The 22,271-nt window shown below is 41.1% G+C and overlaps 1 protein-coding gene across 11 annotated transcripts in view; it reads left to right on the top strand.

The window, feature by feature from the left end:
- SYBU (syntabulin) overlaps positions 1 to 14,926 on the top strand; it is a 115,511-nt gene extending 100,585 nt beyond the window's left edge. For all 11 annotated transcript variants that reach the window (XM_008001376.3, XM_008001375.3, XM_008001382.3 and 8 more), the window contains 4 exons: positions 2,979 to 3,081; positions 9,138 to 9,341; positions 11,112 to 11,261; positions 13,094 to 14,926. In XM_008001376.3, the coding sequence (XP_007999567.3) occupies positions 2,979 to 3,081; positions 9,138 to 9,341; positions 11,112 to 11,261; positions 13,094 to 14,201 (1,565 nt within the window). In that variant the 3' untranslated portion in view covers positions 14,202 to 14,926. The remainder of the gene's footprint in view (positions 1 to 2,978; positions 3,082 to 9,137; positions 9,342 to 11,111; positions 11,262 to 13,093) is intronic.
- The last annotated feature ends 7,345 nt before the right edge of the window (positions 14,927 to 22,271 follow it).

The following is a 22,271-nucleotide window of genomic DNA, read 5'->3' as shown; positions in this document are numbered from 1 at the left end:
TTCAAGTGATTCTCCTGCCTCAGCTTCCCAAGTAGCTAGGATTACAGGCGCTCACCACCACACCCAGCTAATTTTTGTATTTTTAGTAGAAACAAGGTTTCGCCAGCCTGGGCAACAGAGCGAGACTCCGTCTCAAAAAAAAAAAAAAAGAAACGAGGTTTCGCCATGTTGGCCAGGCTGGTTTTGATCCCCTGACCTCAGGTGATCCGCCCACCTTGGCCTCCCAAAGTGCTGGGATTGCAAGCGTAAGCCACCATGCCCAGTCGAGGTTCTATGTTTTTAGGTTAGGTACTCTGTGCATGATTTTAATAACCCAAAAGAGCACTGAAAACAATACATTAGTTGCATACACTGTTTAAAGGAAATGAATAAAGAATGCCTCTCCTTCCTTGTATCTTTGTTGCCAGCTAATAGATAAATGGTGGTGCGGTGATTAGGTCTCCAGCTTTTCTCTTAGTTATTTTGCTTAGTATTGAAGGAAGTCTATCAGATGATGTATTACATTTAGCTTTCCTGTGTATCCTTTAAAAAGCGTTCACTGATTTTTACACTGCATTAACCAGTTTGTGTTTTTTAAATTCATAAACTGAAATAGTTGTGAAGTAGTATATTCATTTTTCACTATCGTGCTATTCAAATAGTCCTGAATACAGCTGCAGGGACCCGATTGTGCCTTCTAATCTCTTTCAGATGTACAGAAAGTAAGAGAGGAAAGTGCTGAAACAAAGTGACCTTAGGCCCTGCAAATACATAAAAGTCAATATATTGAGTTCCAGTAGCAATAAAACGTAGAACAAAGTTGTCCTTTTAGTTCACAGAACGTAATTACCACAGATCAGAAGCACCATGGGGTAACAATGGATTTTCCACAATTATCTGTTCCTGTTCTAGAATTTCTGTTTTTAGGCAAGCGGTTCAATTATAATTGATGGACTTTTGTGAAAGGAATGAAAGCTGAGTGTTTCAGAGGAATAATTGCACATTAGAAAATAATATCTTAAACCTGATGGCTGTAACCACAGGATCTATTTTTGAAAATTGCCTACCTTTATCATTGGATAACAAACGTGATAATTTACTAGCAAACAAAGCTGGCTGAGTTAGGCTGTCAGGAATCTCATGTTGCTGGACTCCATTACCAATCATGAATCCTTGAGATTGAACTACTACAGTTTAACCAGTGCATTCCTTAGAGTCAACTGATGAAGTTTGGGAAGCTTCTAGGAGCTCATTACATCATTAGACAAAGTCTGTGCAATCCAGAAGGAATAGCTGGTCTCAGTTCTGATACACTGCCATGCTAATCTTCCCAGAATTCTGCTGGGAGCCAGGAGTCACTGCTGTCATCTGGCTAATGGGTCATTCTCGGTCTCTTTCCTAGAGACCTGGACTTCCTGGAGGCTGGGGTTCCTGAGAGCTCCTGGAAACCAGGGAAAGGATGTTTTTTTTTTCTCTCTACCTTGTGATTACCTACCTTCCTCTCTAGCAAAACTAATAAAGCCCATCAGAGAGCGAAATCTGTTCCCCAGTAGGCCAAAGTCTGGCCACATCTTGTACCTGTGGTTCGTGTTGGCCTGTTAGGGAGATGGTAATGTATAGTTTCTCTAAGAACTTCTCCTGTTCCGCTGCTTCTTCCTACTGCCTTTCTGAGGATAAAGCATAGTATGGGAGAAGTAGTATGAAGATTTGGTCCTGGACAGAATTTATCACCTACAAGCTTCAGGCAAATCAGCTTCAGTTTTCTCAATAGTAAAACAGTGAGATTAATGTCTATTTTACAAAGATGTCAAGAATAAATAATATATAGCATAGAAAGCATTGCGAATAGGGCCTGAGACCTAGTAAACATTCAATAAATAGTCATTATTATGATAATTATTGTTCACTGCTTGTTAGAAAATCAAGGATTTAGGCTATTCATATTTTCTTCAGCCCAGAAATGTGAGCTGGCTCTGGGTTCTAGACCAGAAGAGGCACAAATTGTGTTGTAGGAGTTGAGCAACAAGGTCAGATTAAACTGTATACCTAGACTTATTTTTCAAAAGCACATGGTACTTTACGTTTTTAAAAAATTCTTTTTCTTCTTCTCATTGTTCTAGCTTGCCTCTTCCACATCCCTTCACTTCCCCAGGCAGTGTATGAGAATGTTTCCATTATCAGTCTTTTAGAACTACATATTTTTGTTAGGATTAATTTATATAAATTATTTTACTGCACAGCATGTTTCTATTATAATTACACACCCAACTGTAGTCTGTACTCAAAGTATCATGTGATCTTTGCAAACTAATGAACATCCCTACCTGTAATCCCACTCTGAAGCTAAAATTCCAAGTTTCAGTGGAATTTACAGGTTCTATCACTGTTAAATTTCTGCTTTTCTGTTAAGGATCTATTCCTTAAAGAAAAACCAAAACTGCAGTCAGAGAAAGTCAGTTCTCAGATAGTGCCAGTGCAGGCAGTCTGGGAACCCAGGCTTTGCTCTTTCCTGACTGCCTCTCACTGGTTAACTGTCTCCAAACCTAACGTGCCAAATTGAAGTATGACTCGCTGACTACAGAAACCCAAAGAGAAACTCTCTTGGAAAAACTGCTCTTGGACTGATAAGTATTTACGTTTTCTTTTTCTTTTGCTTGAAGTAGGGTGAGCCCGTTGTTGTGGGGTGAGAGCCTCACACACGGGAGAACAGTGCATTTCTTGACTCGCTTGGGTCACTGTTGACAGTGTCTGCAGGAAGACCGGCCTCTATATGAAACCAGCCTTACTGTGCATCTTAGCTGTATTTATGAAATGATGTCCTTGTGCTGGGCCTTCTCTTGACTGCTTTGAGGAAAACTGTGAGCCTGGAAACTCTGGAATCTGGGCACTTGCCAATAGTGTGCAAATGCAGGGAGCAGGGACCTCGAAGGCAGGGAACTGGCCAGCGTGTTCTCCGGTTTCCTTTCCCTCACGCTTCTCTCTCCCCTGTTGTTTTTCAGGTAGTGAAGCTGATTTTAGCTCCTCGAGCAGCACAGGCAGCATTTCCGCTCCTGAGGTCCATATGTCGACTGCGGGGAGCAAGCGGTCTTCTTCTTCACGCAAGTAGGCACCGTCTCCTGTTCTGTAATTAATACGCTTTACACAGGTGACTCACCTGCACCTATGCGTCCGTAGAACTACCCGGATTACTGTTCGTTCATATTTTATTATTCAGTTAGGCTTTTTGGTTTTTTTTTTTTTTTACAGTGATTTTTAAATTGGTAGTTTTTCCTACCTTGCCTACTGTGGTCACATGGCTCACCTGTGTTTAGCCATCCATGGCTGTCTCCCATCCAACCCTTGACTCTATGCTCACTCCTCTTTCTGTCCCTTCTCTCTTTCCCTCACTCACCTGTGTACTCACCTGCATAGGAAGCTAGTGGTCTCCCATTTCCCTCCCAACCCCCTCTCTGTGAATCTATGAGTCTCTTAGCTGTGAAGCCTCTGACTTCACCCTTTTTTTCCTCTAGCTGGGTTTCCATTTTTAACCTCTGTGAAGGAAGCAGCTACTCCCTGACCACTCCCAACATTTGCCTGGGGAAGGAGTGAAGAAAGTGTAGTAAAGTTCATAGGCATGGTGGCCACCCCATAGAGCACACTAGCTGGGTGTGTGGGCTCTGAAGCCAGGCTGCCTTGGCTCAAATGCCAGCACCAATTCCAGGCTGTGTGGCTCTGAGCAAGTTGTTTAACCGTTCCATGCCTCGTTTGCCTCATCTGTGAAATAGCCCTACCCACCTCAGAGCGTTTATTGTTAGGATTAAACAAGTTAATAAAAGTAAAATGCTGAGTCAGAGCATGGAGCATAGCAAACATCAACCGAAGCTCTCCATTGATATTATTTGAATTGGTGGAGAGGACTATGAAAACACGGGAGCCACTATTCACATTCAATGGGAGGGACTGCAAGCCCCAGGATTCTGTGCTTGCCACCAGTGGCTTTGTTTATTCGTTTAACAATTATTTATTGAGCATCTACTATGAGGAAACAAAACTCCACAAAATTATATTCATTGTAGTAGGACAAGAAGGACAATAAATTGAAAAATAATATAATTATTTTAAAAACACTCAGGGGAAGGAGATAATGTAGTTTGCGATATATTTTAGCTTGGCAGGTCCTAGGATACCTCAGTGATGAACTGAGCTCTGAGCAGAGACTTAAAGGAAGCTATGGAGGGAACCACGGAACATGAGGGGACCTGGCTTCTGACTTTGTCACGTCACTTGATTCTCCTGGGCCATGGTGTCCAAAAGACAGTTGGACTGTGTGATTTTTAAGGTTTCTTCCTGGAGAAAATCTATTTAGTTTCCAAAAGCCTACCTTTCCAGGACTCAACAAGCAAATATTTTCTATTTCTCTTGGGTGAGCCGAAGATTTAGCTGATGTTTATAAGGTGACCTGAGACCCCCCAGGGCACAGCTTTATCATTAAAAATACAGCTGAAGCCAGACAAACCTGTAATGAAAGAGTGAAGTCCACAGTAAAAAAGCACAATTGCTCTATCCCCAGCCCCACCCACCACCCCCATTTTGGCAATAAAGTGCCTCTGGGATTATAGGACATGAATGTAAACATTCTGTGTACATCAGATGTGGCTTGCTCTGAGAACAAGCCATTTATACAACCCGTTCAAGAAATTATGACATACACCTGGAACAAAGTATCAAACAATATAGAAAGGCTAAAAGAAAAAAGGAAGGCCTGTAGATAAAGCCAATTTAAATGTTTCAAAGGAATTTGTGTTTGTGGTTAAATTCCAAGGTTGTGTCAATAATACAGAGTGATTAAGAAAAAATATTCTAGTCTAGAATTCATGCTTTCTTTAAGTGATCAAAATTTGATATGTTGAACATAAAATAGCCAAATATAATTATATGCAAATCAGATGAATGCTTATATTAGTATCTGTTATAGCCAAGCAATAATAGACTTCAAAAGTTTAACAAAAATTAATAGATGGAAAATTGAAAAATGGCAGTGTTCTATCTATTATCCTCAGTTTTTAAAAATCTCGGCCAGGTGCAGTGGCTCGCACCTATAATCCCAGTGCTTTTAGGAGGCCAAGGCGGGTGGATCAATTGAGTTCAGGAGTTCAAGACCAGCCAGGCCAATATGGTGAAACCCTGTCTCTACTAAAAGTACCAAAAAAAAAAAAAAAAAAAAAAAAATTAGCCGGGCATGTAGGTTGGTGCCTGTTATCCCAGCTACTCGGAAGGTTGAGGCAGGAGAATTGCTTGAACCTGAGAGGCAGAGGTTGTAGTGAGCCAAGATAGCACCACTGCACTCTAGTCCTGGGCAACAGAACAAGCCTCTGTTTCAAATAAATAAATAAATAAAGTAAATAAATAAAAGAATCTCACCGAGGCACAGCGTACCATCGGTAGATTTTGGTCATGGACTATTTCAGGCATTTCACGTAAATTTTGTGTTCCGGAGGGCCATGTATGGGTGGGCAGCTCCTCAAGAGTAGCCTGCTATCCCTGCCAAACTCTAGTAGTTTGTGATCCTTTCAATTGGCTGCTTCCCCATGTAGAGAATGAATTTTCTCTGTGGAGAATTAGCTCCCTGAAGGAAGGCTAACAGGAAGATTGGTCAGTCGTTGGGAAATGAGAGGAACAGGTGGAGCTGGTGAGAATATTTTTGACAAGTTATTTTTAAAACAAAATTTTAAAGGCATACAGATGATCTTGTCTCATAGAAGGGCAACTCTGCTGATATTTCTAAAGAATTGCCTTTCTTAACTAAAACACGAATCTGTTTGGAAGATAAAAATGAGATAGAAAAAGAAAACCCTTGGGATTTGGAGTCAGACAGACCTGGGATTGAGGTTAACCTCCATTATTTATCAGGTGTATGACCCCAAGCCTCAGTTTCCTGTTTTGGGATATGGGATAATAATAGCATCTTACCTCGCTGCGTTAAATGAGATGATATATGTGAGTGCTTTACACGATGCCCAGAACTCAGTGAAAGTGTTGGTAAAAGGTGGTTTTTGTCAGTAGGGGTGAAAGTAATAGTAAGAGACGTGGTACTGTTGCTGTTGCTGCTGCTACTGGTGGTGGTGGTTATGGTGGTAATCATGGTGGTAGTGATTATATTAGTCTGCTAGGGCTGCATAACCCAGCACCATAGACTAGATGGCCTAAACAACAGAAATGTATTTACTCACAGTTCTGGAAATGGGAAGTCTGACACCAAGATGTCTGTTGGCTTCTTCTGAGGCTCCTCTCCTTGGCTTGTAGTGGCCATCTTCTCCCTGTGTCTCTACATCATCTTCCTTCTGTTTATGTCTGTTCAAATTCCTTCTTTGTATAAGGACACCGGTTAAACTGGATTAGGGTCCACTCTAACTGCCTCATTTTAACTCAGTCACTTTTTAAAAGCCCCGTTATTCTGTGGTACTGGGATTTAGGGCTTCAACATACCAATTTGCAGGGGGTGACACAGTTCAACCCTAGATCATGGTGATGATCGTGGTGATGATGATGGTGATAACAATGATATTACCTGAGCTCCAGAACCATGGTCAGGGAATCGAAATTCACCTGAGTCACTCGTGAGGTTTCTTCTACACTCCTCTGTCTCTGACCTTTTAGTTACATATTCAGGTTTGTAGAAGGGTTCAAGGTCAGCAGAATTTTCTCTCCTTTTTGTGGACTGTGTTTTTCTTGTCCACCAGACCAAAGGATCTGGGATGGGCTGAAGAGGACAGCATTGGGTTTGCCGGTTCATGGCCATGACAAACATGGAATCTCAGTGTCTCCTTTGAAAATGTTTCCTATCAACGCCTATAATGAGTTTGCACCTATATATGTTAGCATTTGAACTACTAAATGAAGAGAACTGATATTTTTAAGCATGTTGCTTCTTTTTAAAAAGTTAGCTCTTACAAGGTGTCTGATAATTTATTTCCTGATCAATATTCAGAAAGCACCCGAAACAGTGCTAGGGTCACAGAAGGTCCTCAGTGGCAGTTAACTCATAATAAAATTCCCCAGGTCAAAATATGGGACAGCTCTTTACATTCCCGCCTAACATGTAATAGCTAGTCGTCCATATTTCTCATAATCAGATTAAGAAATAGTCTGGTTGATGCCAGACTTAGAATTGAAGCATAGAAAAGAAAATGCACACCAGGGTACATGTTCCTTTCAGCTACTCATGAAGTTCTTTCTACCATGGGCTGCTGAAGTTGGTTTTGTCACAAAGCCATCAGCCCATCTGTTCCATATAAAGTGTCCTCACGAAGAGAAGAGCGGCATTCATTTGGATGATTTCAAAAGGAAAGAACTTTAACTTTAGAACTGGGTTACGTTTTATTTATGTATGGTTTGCAAGTTTGACAGCCAGTTGAAATTATATTTGATTGTAAATAAGTAATCATGGTTTCGAAGCCAAGTATACCCACACGCACCTTTGCATTCACATTTACACACATTTCTCATTAAGATGTCAGTTGGATACAGCTGTAATTAAAATTGCAAAGAAAGGATTGTCAGAAAGCAGTACTACTCTATGAAAGCTCTCTTGTTTTCTCTTTTTTTTTTTTTTTTGCCATCAAGTAATATTCCTGACATAGAATTTTTATCCTGTTTAAGTAATTTCAACATTCTCAAGATGCTTCCTTACACTAGTGGATGTCAAATCTCTATAACAGGATTAACGGTGAAGTTTGAACAAGTTTATCATCTAATAATACTCTACAGTTGAGTCACCCTTAATAGCTTGTGGAATGTACTCACATGCATTCTTTGATTTGATTTTTACATCAATTCTGTGAGGAAGGTAGGAAAGGGGTGTGTGTGTGTGTGTGTGTGTGTGTGTGTGTGTGTTTTGATCCCCATGTTAAGTGGCTTACTTGCCTAAGTTCCTACTAAGTGGCAGTGCCAATGACTCACACCTGGTTTATTTATTTAGCAGTCCTTTAGGGAACACTTACCATGTATCAAAAGTAGGAGGGTAGAAAGAACAGGCTGTTCCTGCCCTCAAGGATGCCCTAGGCTAGCAGGAAGGACAAATAAGTATGCAGTTGTGATGCCATGTGATAAGTCCAATGGTAGAAGTTTGCACAGAGTTTTAGAGAGCATTAAGGAGTGCCCCTACACTGGCCTAGGAAAGGAAGAGTATAGAGAAGGCTCTTTAGAGTAGGTTCCCATCAGTCTCAAAGTAGGAAATATCCTGGTATCCAGGGGCTTAGGGAAGGGAGAAAGAGAACATTCTAAGAGAGGAGATTATGAGTTCAAAAACCTAAGGATGGTCAAGCATGGATCCTTCAGGAAACTGTAAGTCATTTGGAATGCTGTAGTGCAGAGGGAGGAGGAGGATGGGGTTGGGTGGAGTGGTGGGATTAGACCTTGTAAACCATCTTAAGGAGGCTGGCCTTTGTTCTGGGGGCAGTGGGGAACCATGGCAAGGCTTTGAGGAGGACATTGAATCAGACTCCGTTTTGAAAGGCCACTCCAGCCACAAGCCAACCTTCTACTGGAGGGAGCAAAGCAAGAGGCAGGAGAACCAAGATGGGGCTGTTACAGTATTTCAGCAGTAAAATGACAAAGGTTGTCTTAAGTCATTGGGGCTAGAAAGAAATGAAAAAAAAAATTTAAGTGATCAAAATTACCGATGATGCATTTATGCGTGCTCTTTATCTGCCCTGTTTTCTCCTCCTCCTTTATGTGCTACCACCTTCCCCCATCCTCCAAATGAGCCACATTAATTTTCTTACCCTGACGTGAACCAAACGCAAATATTTCTAAACTGAAACAGGTGGACTAGAACAAAAACCACATCTTGAAAACAGCATCCAAAATAAACCTGAGCTAAATCAATATTCTACATTGTGTATGTTCTTAGCAGGCTATTGGGTGTAATCCAAAACAAGCTTTATGGCCAGAAACTATTTGAAAGAACAACAGAGGGAGAGGTTGCTTGTGTTGATGACACAAGGCGAGAAAATACCAGGCAGGTGGGAAGAAGGCCGCTCCGAAGAAAAGTCTACACAAATAATTGTATTGCCCCTTTCAACTCCATAAATTGGATTTCCTTAGATTTAGGGAGTAAGACATTAGCCCTTGGGCATCTGTAGCCCCAAGGATTTTAACATTTTTCATGCTTTTCCCAGTCGAGGTCCTCATGGGCGGAGTAATGGAGCTTCGTCACACAAGCCTGGCAGCAGCCCATCATCCCCGCGGGAAAAGGACCTTCTGTCCATGCTGTGCAGGAATCAGCTGAGCCCTGTCAATATCCATCCCAGTTATGCACCTTCTTCCCCAAGCAGTAGCAATTCAGGCTCCTACAAAGGAAGCGACTGTAGCCCCATCATGAGGTGAGTCCTGCTTAATTCATGCACCTTAGTTTGTCCTACTTGGTAAGATTTTCTTTTAAAAAGAAAATAAGGGTTATACAACTCTTGATCCCTTGCCTGATTCTACAACAAGACACTGCACTTTTCTTTCCGACATTCGGCTGATTCTTCAAGGGCTGGTGCAGAAAGAGCACAAGCCAAAATTTCTAACAAGGTGCAGCAATCTAAGCAGTTCCTGGATAGGGAGAGAAAATACCACAGAGGCAGCAGGAGGCTGAGGCAGAAGAATTGCTTGAACCTGGGAGGCAGAGGTTCCAGTGAACCAAGATCACACCACTGAACTGCAGCCTGGGCAACAGAGCAAGACTCCATCTCAAACAAACAAAAACAACTTAAGATGATTCTGTAGGCACCTGTTGCTACAGGGGTGTGTGAAAGGTGGGGAGGGGTCTAACTCAGTCTGGAGCGATCCAGGGAGGCCTCCCTGAGAAAGTGAAGTGGAATTGAGGTCTGAAGAGCAAGCAAGAAGTTAATTCATATGAGGTTGTAGGGAGTGTGGAGCAGAAAGAAGGAACTGCATTTCCAAAGAGGCCATGACAGGAGGACTGGACGGTGGGCATGGACACAGGTCATCTTGGAGGCAGGCAGGTGCTCAGGGAGTTGGCAGCACGGTGGCTGGGACTGGGTCCAGAGTCAGGGAAGGAGCTGGCCGCCTTCCTCCTTCAGCCTTCTTCCTGCTGGGCATCCCTATTCTCGTCAGTCAGCTCTCTTACAGCAGAGATGCCCAGCTCCCAGCCAGGCCTGAGAGGGGCCAAGATTCCAGCAAGGGCTGTTTTGTAAAACATTGAGCCTCTCTTACAAAACACATTGGGGAGAGTTAAGTGGAGGAAGAAACTTCTCCCCTTCAGAAGAAGCACCTTTCCATTTCCTCCAAACTGGCATACTCACAGCAGGGATTGATTTTAGAACAACTTGCATTCAGCAAATAGCCATCAGGATCTTTAGGCAGTGGCACACTGTGCGGAAAGTTAGGTCATCTTGCTTGCTTCCTTCTCTTCTGCCCAGGCCCATCCCCTGACCCTCGCCCATTGTGCTGCTTCTTACTCTGAACTGACAGCTCAGGCATCTGGACAATGGTGCATTATTTTGTATGAGAACATTCCTAAGCCATAGAAAATTCTCCTCCTCCACTGTCCCTATTCTTTCCATAAGTACAGCAATACCGCCTTCAATATTCAAAGTAATTAACAGTCTTAAGATCTGCAGTTCTATTACAGCTCACTTTCTGAAGTGACGTCAGCCATTATTGAGGCTTAAGACCCCAGCACATAGCTGCCATTCCTTCTCAAGCTGTTAGCTGTGTCTGGGTCAATGTGGGTGGCTATAACAAAGTACCCTAGACATTGGTCCATATCTTTTGAGAACCATGGGCTACATACTGTAGGGTTAGGTCTGAGATCAGGGTGCCAGCAAGGTATGGTTCTGGGGAGGGCTGTCTTCTGGGCTGCAGACTGCTCACCTCTTAGTGTAACCTCACAGGGTGTAAAAAGAAAGCTAGAAAGCTCTCTGGGGTTCCTTTTATAAGAGCACTAATCCCATTTATGAAGGCTCCACCCTTATGAGCTAATTCCCAAAGTCCTCACCACCTAAAACCATCATATTGGGGCAAGAATTTCAACATATGAATTCTGGAGGGACACAAACATTCAGCTGATAACACTCTGTGTTACTCTTCTTTTTATAGAAAAGGAAATGGCAAAAAGTAACATTTCATTACTTGGATTGTTTCAGGCGTTCCGGAAGGTACATGTCTTGCGGTGAAAATCATGGTGTCAGACCCCCAAACCCAGAGCAGTATTTGACTCCTCTGCAGCAGAAAGAGGTTACAGTGAGACACCTCAAAACCAAGCTGAAGGAATCTGAGCGCCGACTCCATGAAAGGTGAATCTGCCTTCCTTGCACAGTGGGGTGTAGGACAGTTTCTTTCTCCATAAAATGAAACATGAACCCAAACTATAGAAAGATAGAAAAGAAAAAATGATTGTATTCAATTTTTGTCAAATTTTTAAATCAGCCTCTGAAAAGAGTCATTTCATAATTCTGTGTGATTTGGCTGTTTCAGGAGTTCAGGGAGACCTGTCGGTTAGAGGGGATCCTTTTTGTTGTTGTTGTTTTGCAGTGTATACAGCTTTGATGTGAAATAATCGGGTGTGTGCATGACTATTTTTAAATGGCAAAAACACGTGAGCAAACAATCCCATACTTCCAGCAGAATGGGTCACACACCATGGACCAATTAAGCCCTGTTTATATCCGTGCACGAATGGATATCTGTGTGCATTGTAATTCCTGCATGCTATTTTTGTGCTGAAGGAAGGGGCTCATTGTTCTTGGCCAAGTGTTAAGGTTGGAAAAAAAAAAAAAAAAAGCCCATGCTTAAGAGATCTTATCTGAGGGAGAATTTGACATCTGGGCAGCAGGCCAGTTTTTCTGCTTGATGGTTTTCCCCTGGAACATTTTGGAACAGACCAGGAAAGCTCTGACCAGGGTAGCTGTGAACTCAGGGTGAGGGTGGCATTTGCATTCTCTAAGAGTCTGGGCTACCTGATCAGCCCAAACCTGCTCTGCTGCTGCCACAAAGAAATAGAGAAAACTCGATGACCTTGGTTGCTAAAACTGTGGGTAGATAAGGGCGCAGACTGTGAGGAAGGGACATTTTTCATTTTCCGAATTAATCTGGTTCATCATCTGTCTGAAATAGACTTGAGACCCAAACTCTCCTCTGAGGTGAGTTAGACCTTAAGTCTGGAAGTGTTTGGTCTGTGATTTGCCCAGTCCGTAGGAGGATTGGAGCACTCAAGGGAGGAAGGAATGGGAATGCAGTAAAACTTGGGAAAATATTCTAGCCTAAACTTAAATGAACAATATTGATGTCTCTTCATATATATGAGGATCCTGACTACCCTATCTTCATATCAACTCATATCCACTGAGAATGTAAGGACTGACTATGAAAAAATTATATGTAAGAAAGAATTTATATGCAAAGATCTTGAAGTAGGGTTGTCCGGTGAAGGATCTAAAAAATAGGATCGCTTCTCCTTAGTGTAGGATGAATTCAATATTATCCCATCTGAGAGGAGATAGAATAAGCAGCTTGTCAACATGTAAAGTCCCTGCCACGTGTAGCATTTTATGATTTCAAAAATGTTTATCATTGGAATATCATCCGAACAATTTAGCAAGGCTAAAACTTATCAGTCTACCTTCTGTCTTTGATAGGTAATTAAAAGTGAACTGGCCTTTTCTTCCACAAACTATAGACATTTGGAAAGAGTAGGCTATGGAGATAGAAACAGGCTAACAGATGCTAAGATGTTCTAATAATAACATTTCAAATATTAAGGATTGAGTAGATGATAAGACTTGTAACAGTGCAATATCTGACTCATAATGGGTACTCAAAAAATTGTGGTAGCTATTTTGATTCTGATTCTGATTACTATTATTACTTTAGCCATTTTACAATTAAAGAGAAAGTTCATGGCTAATCTCTGCCAAAGAGAAAATGTACTGTTTCTTTAAGTTTAGGCTGGAGTGTTTTCTCAAGTTTTCTGTGTTCTCTTGAGTTCCCTGCATTCAAAACTGATTTCACATCTGTATTTCAAGTGGAAGAGTATGAGTTCTTGGCTCTGTGCCAGAACTGCCTGTTGCCCAGTTCAAAGTTATTTGATTTTATTTTTTTATTAACCATGCTTGTCTTGGCACTCTAGGGAAAGTGAAATCGTGGAGCTTAAGTCCCAGCTGGCCCGCATGCGAGAGGACTGGATTGAGGAGGAGTGCCACCGGGTAGAGGCCCAGTTGGCACTCAAAGAAGCCAGGAAAGAGATTAAACAGCTCAAACAGGTCATCGAAACCATGCGGAGCAGCTTGGCTGATAAAGATAAAGGCATTCAGAAATATTTTGTGGACATAAACATCCAAAACAAGAAGTTGGAGTCTCTCCTTCAGAGCATGGAGATGGCACACAGTGGCTCTCTGAGGGACGAACTGTGCCTAGATTTTCCATGTGATTCCCCAGAGAAGAGTTTAACCCTCAACCCCCCTCTTGACACAATGGCAGATGGGTTATCTCTGGAAGAGCAGGTTGCTGGGGAAGGGGTTGACAGGGAGCTACTGGTGGGAGATAGCATAGCCGATGGCACAGATTTGTTTGATGAGATGGTAACAGCCACCACCACAGAATCTGGTGACCTGGAGCTTGTGCATTCCACCCCTGGGGCTAATGTCCTGGAGCTGCTGCCCATGGTCATGGGTCTGGAGGAGGGCAGTGTGGTGGTGGAGCGAGCCGTACAGACCGACGTGGTGCCCTACAGCCCCGCCATCTCGGAGCTCATTCAGAATGTGCTGCAGAAGCTCCAGGACCCCTGTCCCTCGAGCTTGGCGTCCCCTGATGAGTCTGAACCAGACTCGATGGAGAGCTTCCCAGAGTCCCTCTCTGCCTTAGTGGTTGATTTAACTCCAAGAAATCCAAACTCAGCCATCCTTTTGTCTCCCGTGGAGACCCCGTCCGCCAATGTGGATGCAGAAGTCCATGCAAACCGCCTCATGAGAGAGCTGGATTTTGCAGCCTGCGTGGAAGAGAGGTTGGATGGTGTCATCCCACTGGCTCGCGGGGGCGTCGTGAGGCAGTACTGGAGCAGCAGCTTCCTGGTGGATCTCCTGGCTGTGGCTGCCCCCGTGGTCCCCACGGTTCTGTGGGCATTCAGTACTCAGAGGGGGGGAACGGATCCTGTCTATAACATCGGGGCCTTGCTCAGGGGCTGTTGCGTGGTTGCCCTGCATTCGCTCCGCCGCACCGCCTTCCATATCAAAACCTAAATAGAAGTTGTTGTTACTGTGTGCCAATGTGTCCCATGTGGGTTGTGCCAGGTAGAGAAACAGGAGGTCGATCTGTGACGGTTTCTATTCTGTCGTTTTGCTCCTCGGTATTTGATTTGCACTATATTTAGTTGAAGCCTGTTCACTGTTTAAAACCGGAGGTATCTTCAAAGGCATGGAGACCTGGTTCTAGTAAATGTCCCACCAGTGCGGTATAGAAAGCATGCTCATGACCCTGCCGTGTCGTCTGAGGTACCCGTTCTTATCCTAGTGGTTCAGGAAGAGAAAATGCAGTTTGCACTTTCAAGACAGCTTCTCTAAGGCTGGCATGTTATCTCCTTGCTTTGCTTTGTGCCGTTTTAAAATGTGTAATCGTTCCAGCATTCCAATGGTATTGTGCATAGCAGGGGACTGTAACCAAAAATAAACATGTATTTGTGTAATTGGTTTGAAGAAGTCTTGAATAGCTCTTTAGTGTCTTACTTGGGGTTGATAAGAGTTGAGTGTCCGCAATTTTTTACTAAATGTAGCTACAAAGTCTTAAATGGCTTGTTTGTTCTTAAACTGTTAATTGATGAAACTGTGCATAAGTTTACAATGTACTAACTTATTTTGCTTATTATATATAGTGTTTTGTTGGAAATTGTAACCACACACTTCAGCATGATGAAAATAAAGATTAGTGTTTCCATTTAAATAAATGTTTTATCCTCCTATAAAATAATTATCTCTGTGATTTTACTTCTATGTATAAGACAGACAATGAATAGCAGATCTAACATCTTTATCAATAGGGGTCTGTAAAAATTGAATTAAATTAGAAAGAGGGAAAAAGAGTTATTAAATAAAGGTGAAGATTTCCTACCCTTACTTAAAAAGCATCATTTCTGAGTACAAGTAGCTTTGTTTACTTTTAAATTGCCCATACACTAGTTTGTCTACATGTTTATGCAGTAAGTACATCTTGAGTGTTTTCATGAACGTTGGGTTGATTTAAGCATGCTAGGTGTTCAGGAGAGGGAGAATATGGTAGTGACATACAGCTTCCTTCCCCAGAATGATAGGATGAGGGTGGGTGGCTGGGAAGGGATGAGAAGGTATTGGATCTATGTTCATCTAGTGCTTACACCAAAATTTTGAGATTAGTATTTTATACACATAAGAGAGCTAAGCCTCAAAGAGGAAAAATATTCAGGATCTCAGAACTCATCTCTCCAGAAGCCATGATTTCAAGTGTCTGCAAAAGCAAATGCCTTTTCTAATTTGCCACACAAAGGAAAGAGGCTGGAAAATACCCTAAGTCCTCATCCAGAAACTCTTCTTCCATAGCACTTACCACCTTTAAACATACCACCCTTTTACTTGCAATGTCTTGGTTATTACCCATCTTTCCCACTAAGATATTAGCTCCATGAGGGAAAGGATCTGTGTTCTGTTTTGTTCACAGGTGTATGTCAAGAACCTAGAACAAATGAAATAATAAGACTTAGAATTTGATAGCACAACAGGGAACCTATAATCAGTAATAATTTAATTGCATATGTTAAAATAATTAAAAGAGTATAATTGGATTGTTTTTAACACAAAGGATGCTTGAGGGGATGGATACCCCATCTTTCATGAACTGACTATTACATGCACATTGCCTGTCTGTACCAAAATCTCATGAGCCCTATATAGACACCTACTGGGGATGCCCAAAATATTTTTAAAATATTTTAATTTTCTAAAAACAAAATTTAAAAATTTAAAAATAACTTGATACAGTACCTGGTACACAGTGGAAAGTCTAAAAATTGCTGTTGAATGAATTAATTAATCCAGCAAATACCAGGTACTCCGATGCTAACTGGGCACTTTCCAGGATGGGTCTTAAATAGTGAAGGAGACAGAAAAGGTTTCTGTCCTCAGGAAGCTTACATTCTGTGTCTGTGAGGGACACAACATGCCATCAAATAAACAAAAGATTGTTTCAGATAGTGGTAAATGCCTCAAAGGAAATAAGGTGTTTTGACCAAGTGTGGCAGAGGTGAAAATAAGTGACACATCTCTGAAGAAATAACGTTGGTGGGAATGGATGAAAAAGAGTCAATCATGAGAAAATATGGGACAAAATCTTGTTGCAAGAGCAACAAATTCAAAGGCCATCAGATAGAATGGGCTCACCATGTGACAGGAGCATCCTGGAGGTCAGTGTGGCTGGAGCAGAGTGAGAAGGAAGGAGAAAGTTGGAGTAGACAGGAAGCTGCTTCATATGGGGTCACATAAACCATGTTAGAGGTTTCAGTTTATTCAGGGACACAATTTAGAGGTCTATTGTAATGTCCAGATGAGAGATGATGCCAATTTCGAGGTGGAAGTAGATACAGAGATTAAGTTGAATAATTACAGATATAGCTTGAAGATAGAACTAATGTGATTTGCTGATGGATTAAATGTGGAGTAAGGAAAAGAAAAAAAATAGGGGTGACTCAGGTTTTTGGCTCGAGCAATTGGATCAGTGGTGGCCGCATTTGCTCAGAATGGGAAGAGTTCAAGAGAAACAAGTTTGGGAAAATAAAACTGAGATGTCTATTAAAATATCTATGTGGAGGCATCAAGAGTAACTATATATAAACGTGAAAATCAAGGGAGCTGTCAGGAGTAGAGTTGTAACACTGAACCTTTCTGGCATTTGTGTGGTAATTAAAACCATGGGAACAAATGAGGTCATCCAGGAAGAGTGTAGAGAAGGAAAAAAGGTCAAAAATGGATTTTTGAGGTACTTCCACATTTAGGTAGAGGTGGAGGATGAAGAACCAACAAAACAGCCAAAGAAATAACAGCCCAAAATGTAAGAGCAAAACTAGGTGACTAGTAGTATAAAAACCAAGAGAAGAGAGTAATTCAAGAAGAATGGAGCAGCCAATTGTGTTGAAGTCCCACCAAGAGACTGAGTAGTAATATGAGAATAGTTACATAGTCACTGGCTTTGACAGCAAGGTCTTAGTGATTGTGTCAAGATCAGTCCTTGGGCCGGGCGCGGTGGCTCAAGCCTGTAATCCCAGCACTTTGGGAGGCCGAGACGGGCGGGTCACGAGGTCAGGAGATCGAGACCATCCTGGCTAACACAGTGAAACCCCGTCTCTACTAAAAACACAAAAAACTAGCCGGGCGAGGTGGCGGGCGCCTAGGGAGGCTGAGGCAGGAGAATGGCGTAAACCCGGGAGGCGGAGCTTGCAGTGAGCTGAGATCCGGCCACTGCACTCCAGCCCGGGCGACAGAGCAAGACTCCGTCTCAAAAAAAAAAAAAAAAAAAAATCAGTCCTTGGAGAAATGGGGATGGAAGGCCAATTGGAGCAGGTTGAAGAGTGAATGGAAGAGAAAAAGTGGAAAGAAATATGTGCTGCTGACTTTTTTTAAGTTTTACAATGAAGGAGAATAGGAAATTGAGTGGTAGTTAAAAGGAGATATAAGGTCAAAAGTTAATTTTTCAATATTGAGAAGAGACAGAACATGTTTGTATGCTTTTGTGATTGGGTCAATGAAGAGAAACAAATTAATGACATAGGAGGGAATAAAATAATAAAAAATTATAAATTAATTGAGGAAGGAGAGCCCTTGAAAAGAAGGGATAGGATCCAGGGCATGGGAATATGTGCGTGAGGAGAGATGGTTTGTCTCTGATAGGACATTTCTACTGGAATACACACGTGTCTCAAGCACAAACATTTGTATTTACACATCTTGCAGCTCTCGTCAGCAGTAGAAGGGTTTGTTTGAAATGGAAGGGAAACTATTTCTGGAGGTGAATAATCGGAAGTGTCCCAAAATAATGAGCCATGCTGACTCAGGTCCCTTCCTGTAGTCCTGCCCAGATCAATACTTAGATACTGGTATCTTCCTTAAAGTCCCTCCTTGTGCTTATTTTAAGTCATTGCTAAGAGCATTTTTACTTAAAAAAATTATAAGCCTGTTTTGAGTATCTGCTTGTTTCCATATAAACAAATATAACTACACAAACTCAGCACTGTTCTTCATCAATTCAAGTTGGAGGGAAAGGATAGGCTCTGGTTAGAAAGAATTCTCCACAAACCACAAATATTTATTAATTGTCAGATTGGATGCAGCTGATCACCAATAGCAAACAGTTTTATTGTCTTAATGTCCTATATCCTCCTTTACGTAAATCAAAAGATTCAAACAACCCATTGGAGACACTGGACACCCCCTCACCTTCCCTCTCCTCCTTCTTCAGGGTTTCAGCTGTATAGTCTGTGGAAAATTACTGCTTTTATTCAGAACAGTCTCTCACAAATGAGTCCCTTGGAGTAACTAAAAGATGGAACATGTTTGCCTTTTGGAAGCCCAAGGCATTGGCTGGTTTTGTGGATAGGATGATCTGATTCCATAGAAAGAAGTGCCTCGAAGTTGCTTTCAGTAATTAGAGTGCCTGTGATGTACAAACAGGCAGGAAAATGGAAAAAACAAGAACAATCCCACTCTATTGAACAAATTGCTGTCCCATGAAAGCCAATGTTAAACATTTCCTACAGTTACGTGTGCAAACATTCCAATTTATAAGAAAAGATTTTTCCCAAAGGGATATGTTGACCTTTCCAAGTTGAGCTGTTCAGAAAAGAGGGAAAAAAATGCAATGCACTCAGATGCCAAGCGTTTCTGACATTTGTGGCAGAAGAAAAAGGAAGTCTGTGATTTGCATTTATCATTTGCCCTGCCTAAGTAGTGGTTGGGTCTGATATGTCTTCCTCTTGAGGGTTTTTCATTTTGAAAGATTTGGGGTAGTTTCCCATTTCCATTTTGGGTCAGTGAGCACTTGAAAAAATTTTATTTCCTTCCAATCTTGCCAGCAAAATGTGCACAATGAAGCAGTAGCCTAGGAAATTAATAGTTTATAACAAATCTTGAAAGAATGTCATCAGACTCTCAATTGTCCTGAACAAAAACAATCAGAAAGTCCAAATAGAATAAAACAGGCTTGTATCAGGTAATTATTTTAAACCCACTGGATGTACTGCTGTGCACTGATTTTCCCACAATCATAATGATTGTTATAATGGTTACAATAACTTCAAAGAATTTTAAAATTTAAAAAAGGTTTAAGTGCTACTTAGAAGAGCTTTTGTTAGAAGATTGAAATATTTTTAGTAGCATTCAAGTTTGTTAAAAGATGTACAACTTTAACGCGTATTTTAGACATTTAAAAACTCCAATATATAAAACACATACAAATGAGCATACAGGCTGGAAGCCCTGCCACTGACCTCCCCCTACCCCCTGCGCGGGTCCTGGTATTACTTCTGAGAATGACTTGCATGTCATTTCCCTATATACCAGGTTCTTTGAAAACTTTCAGTTCATGTAAGATCTCATATATGAAAACTGTTAATTGAAATACTGCTCTGGTTAATGCTGAAGATGTTTCTCTATTGCCCTAAATAAGGAATGCTTAACAGAATTGTTTTCTAAACCTTTGTTACAAAATTTGTCTGCCAGTGCTCTATTGGTTTAACTATGAAGAGGACCTCATTCTCTCTCCCTCAGATTATAGAAGCCATGTAAGTATCTGGGATTATCATGATACATATAAGATGACGATGCATTATAAAATCAAGTCTGACTCACCTTGTGAATATTAAAAGTAGGTATCATGGCTTCTCTAATTTGATGGTGCAGTTAAGAACCTCCTTCCCCTTCCTCACCATTAAATAGCTCACAGTGTTTGAAATGGTTTGCCAGCCTCACTTTCTACAGTAAACAATAGGTGCTGGCATTTTAAACTGACCTTTAATTTTTCTGAACCAGCACATTATTTCTAGCTTGTTGGTTGTATACAGAAAATGAAAAATGAAAGCAGACAATAATTTTTACATCTCCCACTGGAAGTTGTACATGGACAAGTTTTAAAAATGATCGCCTATGCACTGTCTCACTCTATAAGGGTTCCTTCTAATCAAGACAGATTAGGTAATTACAAGGTTCAGATGCACTGCAGAACCTCACAAAGCAATAAAAGCACTTCTATTTTCACATTTTAAACTTCAATGTGACAAGTTAAATATATCTGTATTCTTATGCACATCTTCACTTAGCACTGCAATAAAATGCTGAGTTAATTTCAGAGGCCACTATATCTGATGATGGTGTTTTCTCCATAAAATAGGTAAGCACTGCGTTTATTCAGGAATAGTCAACAGGTTTGGAAATGGCATTGCTGTATAAGAATTCAAATTAAGGTCTGAATATTTTAACAAATAAAACTAATTATGGGCAGTAGTTAATATCTTATAAAGAGCCAAAATTGCTCCAAGAATTAAGTCAACATACTGATCAGAGTATGTCCTTTGAATTTTCTACACAAGGAAATGTTCTCTTCTGTGCCATTCATTCTCTCAACCAAAACCTAAAGACACTCACTAATAACTGACAAGGTCAGGGACAGTTTGTAGCAGGAAGGCCTCTAGGTACGATACTGGTCTGCACATGCATAGAACCTGTGGTCTTGACCTCATTATAATTATGACCCCATCAAGTGAGCTAATTGGCTTATTTCTGCAGGTGTGTGAATATAAACCACATTTCATTTTGCCTTATCTGACCCAAATGAACTGCAAATACGTAATTATACGGCACTGATATTCAACTACAGTTGTCATTTATATGAAAATAAAAACCAAGCTAATTTTCTTCATATTTATTAAATTACTAGAAAACACAAATTGGTATTATCTTCTATAATTTGTAATGCTATCTTCATTAAGAACTAGGAGAAACTTTAAAAGGCTTTTTGGCAGCTCATAGTTCCATCAAGAGAGGCCTTAGAAATCACAGTCCACCTAGACTATTGATTAACCACTATTATAACCTCCTCTCAAAGGCTGCTATTTTCCATCCCATTAATCAAGTACACAATTTATTTTCTAAGCCTTGGTTTCCTTATATGTGAAATAAGGGTAATATCTCTCTTACAAGATTGCTAAGTCATTGATATAATTAGTCAAAGACTCAGACTTACAATAAATGTTCTCTGTCTTGCTAAATTTCAAGTTCAATTTAAAGATGTGTATAAAATACTGCAAAATTAGGCAACTTCTCCCACTCTTTGCAGGGAAGGCGTTGCCAATACCACTGAATGGTGAGATGTGGGAAGTATACAGGGCCTCATACCAACTTCCAACTATTGAGTGCTTATACTGAACACTTACGTACAGTCTCAATCCTTACAACCACTATTTCCATTTAAAAGACTTGTAAACTCCGGCAATTTGTTTAATGCTGTACTAGCTCTACAGAAGCTCTAAGAACTCTGGGAACCTCTCAGAGCTGGTGTGATCTGATCAATGTACATAAGGAAAGCATCTACCGAAAGACTCCCTGAAAGGAAGTCCCCTGAAAGGGAAGGCTGGGATAATCTTGGACTGGCTGCAGACTTTCAGTGAGCTTCTCTGCAAAAGTTTCCACTGGTGAACAAGCAGTGTCAGCAGGGGGTATGAAAGGATAGAAACAAATGTGTTGTATGAGGGTAAAAGACGGTCAAGGAGGTCCCTAGAATAGAGTGTTTCTTCAAGCTATAGAAGATCGAAGGTGTCTGGTGAAAAAGCATTTTACTAGCTCTCAAAACTTACTCTGGTTATTGAGTATGCCCAATGGTCATAACCAAGAGGGATGGAAGATAAAAAGTAGAAGGCAATGTAAAAAAATCAAAATACAGTTGAGTACAAAAGGAGTGCCTAGCTGTTGCTATAAGCTTGGGATAGTTTTGGTTGCATTAAAGTGAAAGGAATTACACAAAGAAAAGTAAGTCTCTTCATATTGTATTAGGACAGATCAGTTCAAATTTAAAAAAAACTATGTAAATGACAAAAACAAGTGTATTAGCTACTAAATATGCTCTTCATGAACCTACTATCTTCTTCAGCCCTCCAGTTCACTGAGAGGGTATAAGCTCCTTCCCTGGAACAATCTGTAGGCTCTAGTCCACTCCCAACCTCCCAGCATGGATCCATTCAGAACCCTAACTGTCATGTTTGCTTACACACCTAAAGATTTCCTTTGAGCAAGGGGCTTAAG

The sequence above is a fragment of the Chlorocebus sabaeus genome, chromosome 8, assembly GCF_047675955.1.
Source record: "Chlorocebus sabaeus isolate Y175 chromosome 8, mChlSab1.0.hap1, whole genome shotgun sequence".
Classification (NCBI taxonomy): Eukaryota; Metazoa; Chordata; class Mammalia; order Primates; family Cercopithecidae; genus Chlorocebus; species Chlorocebus sabaeus.
This window is presented reverse-complemented; position numbering and strand designations above follow the sequence as displayed.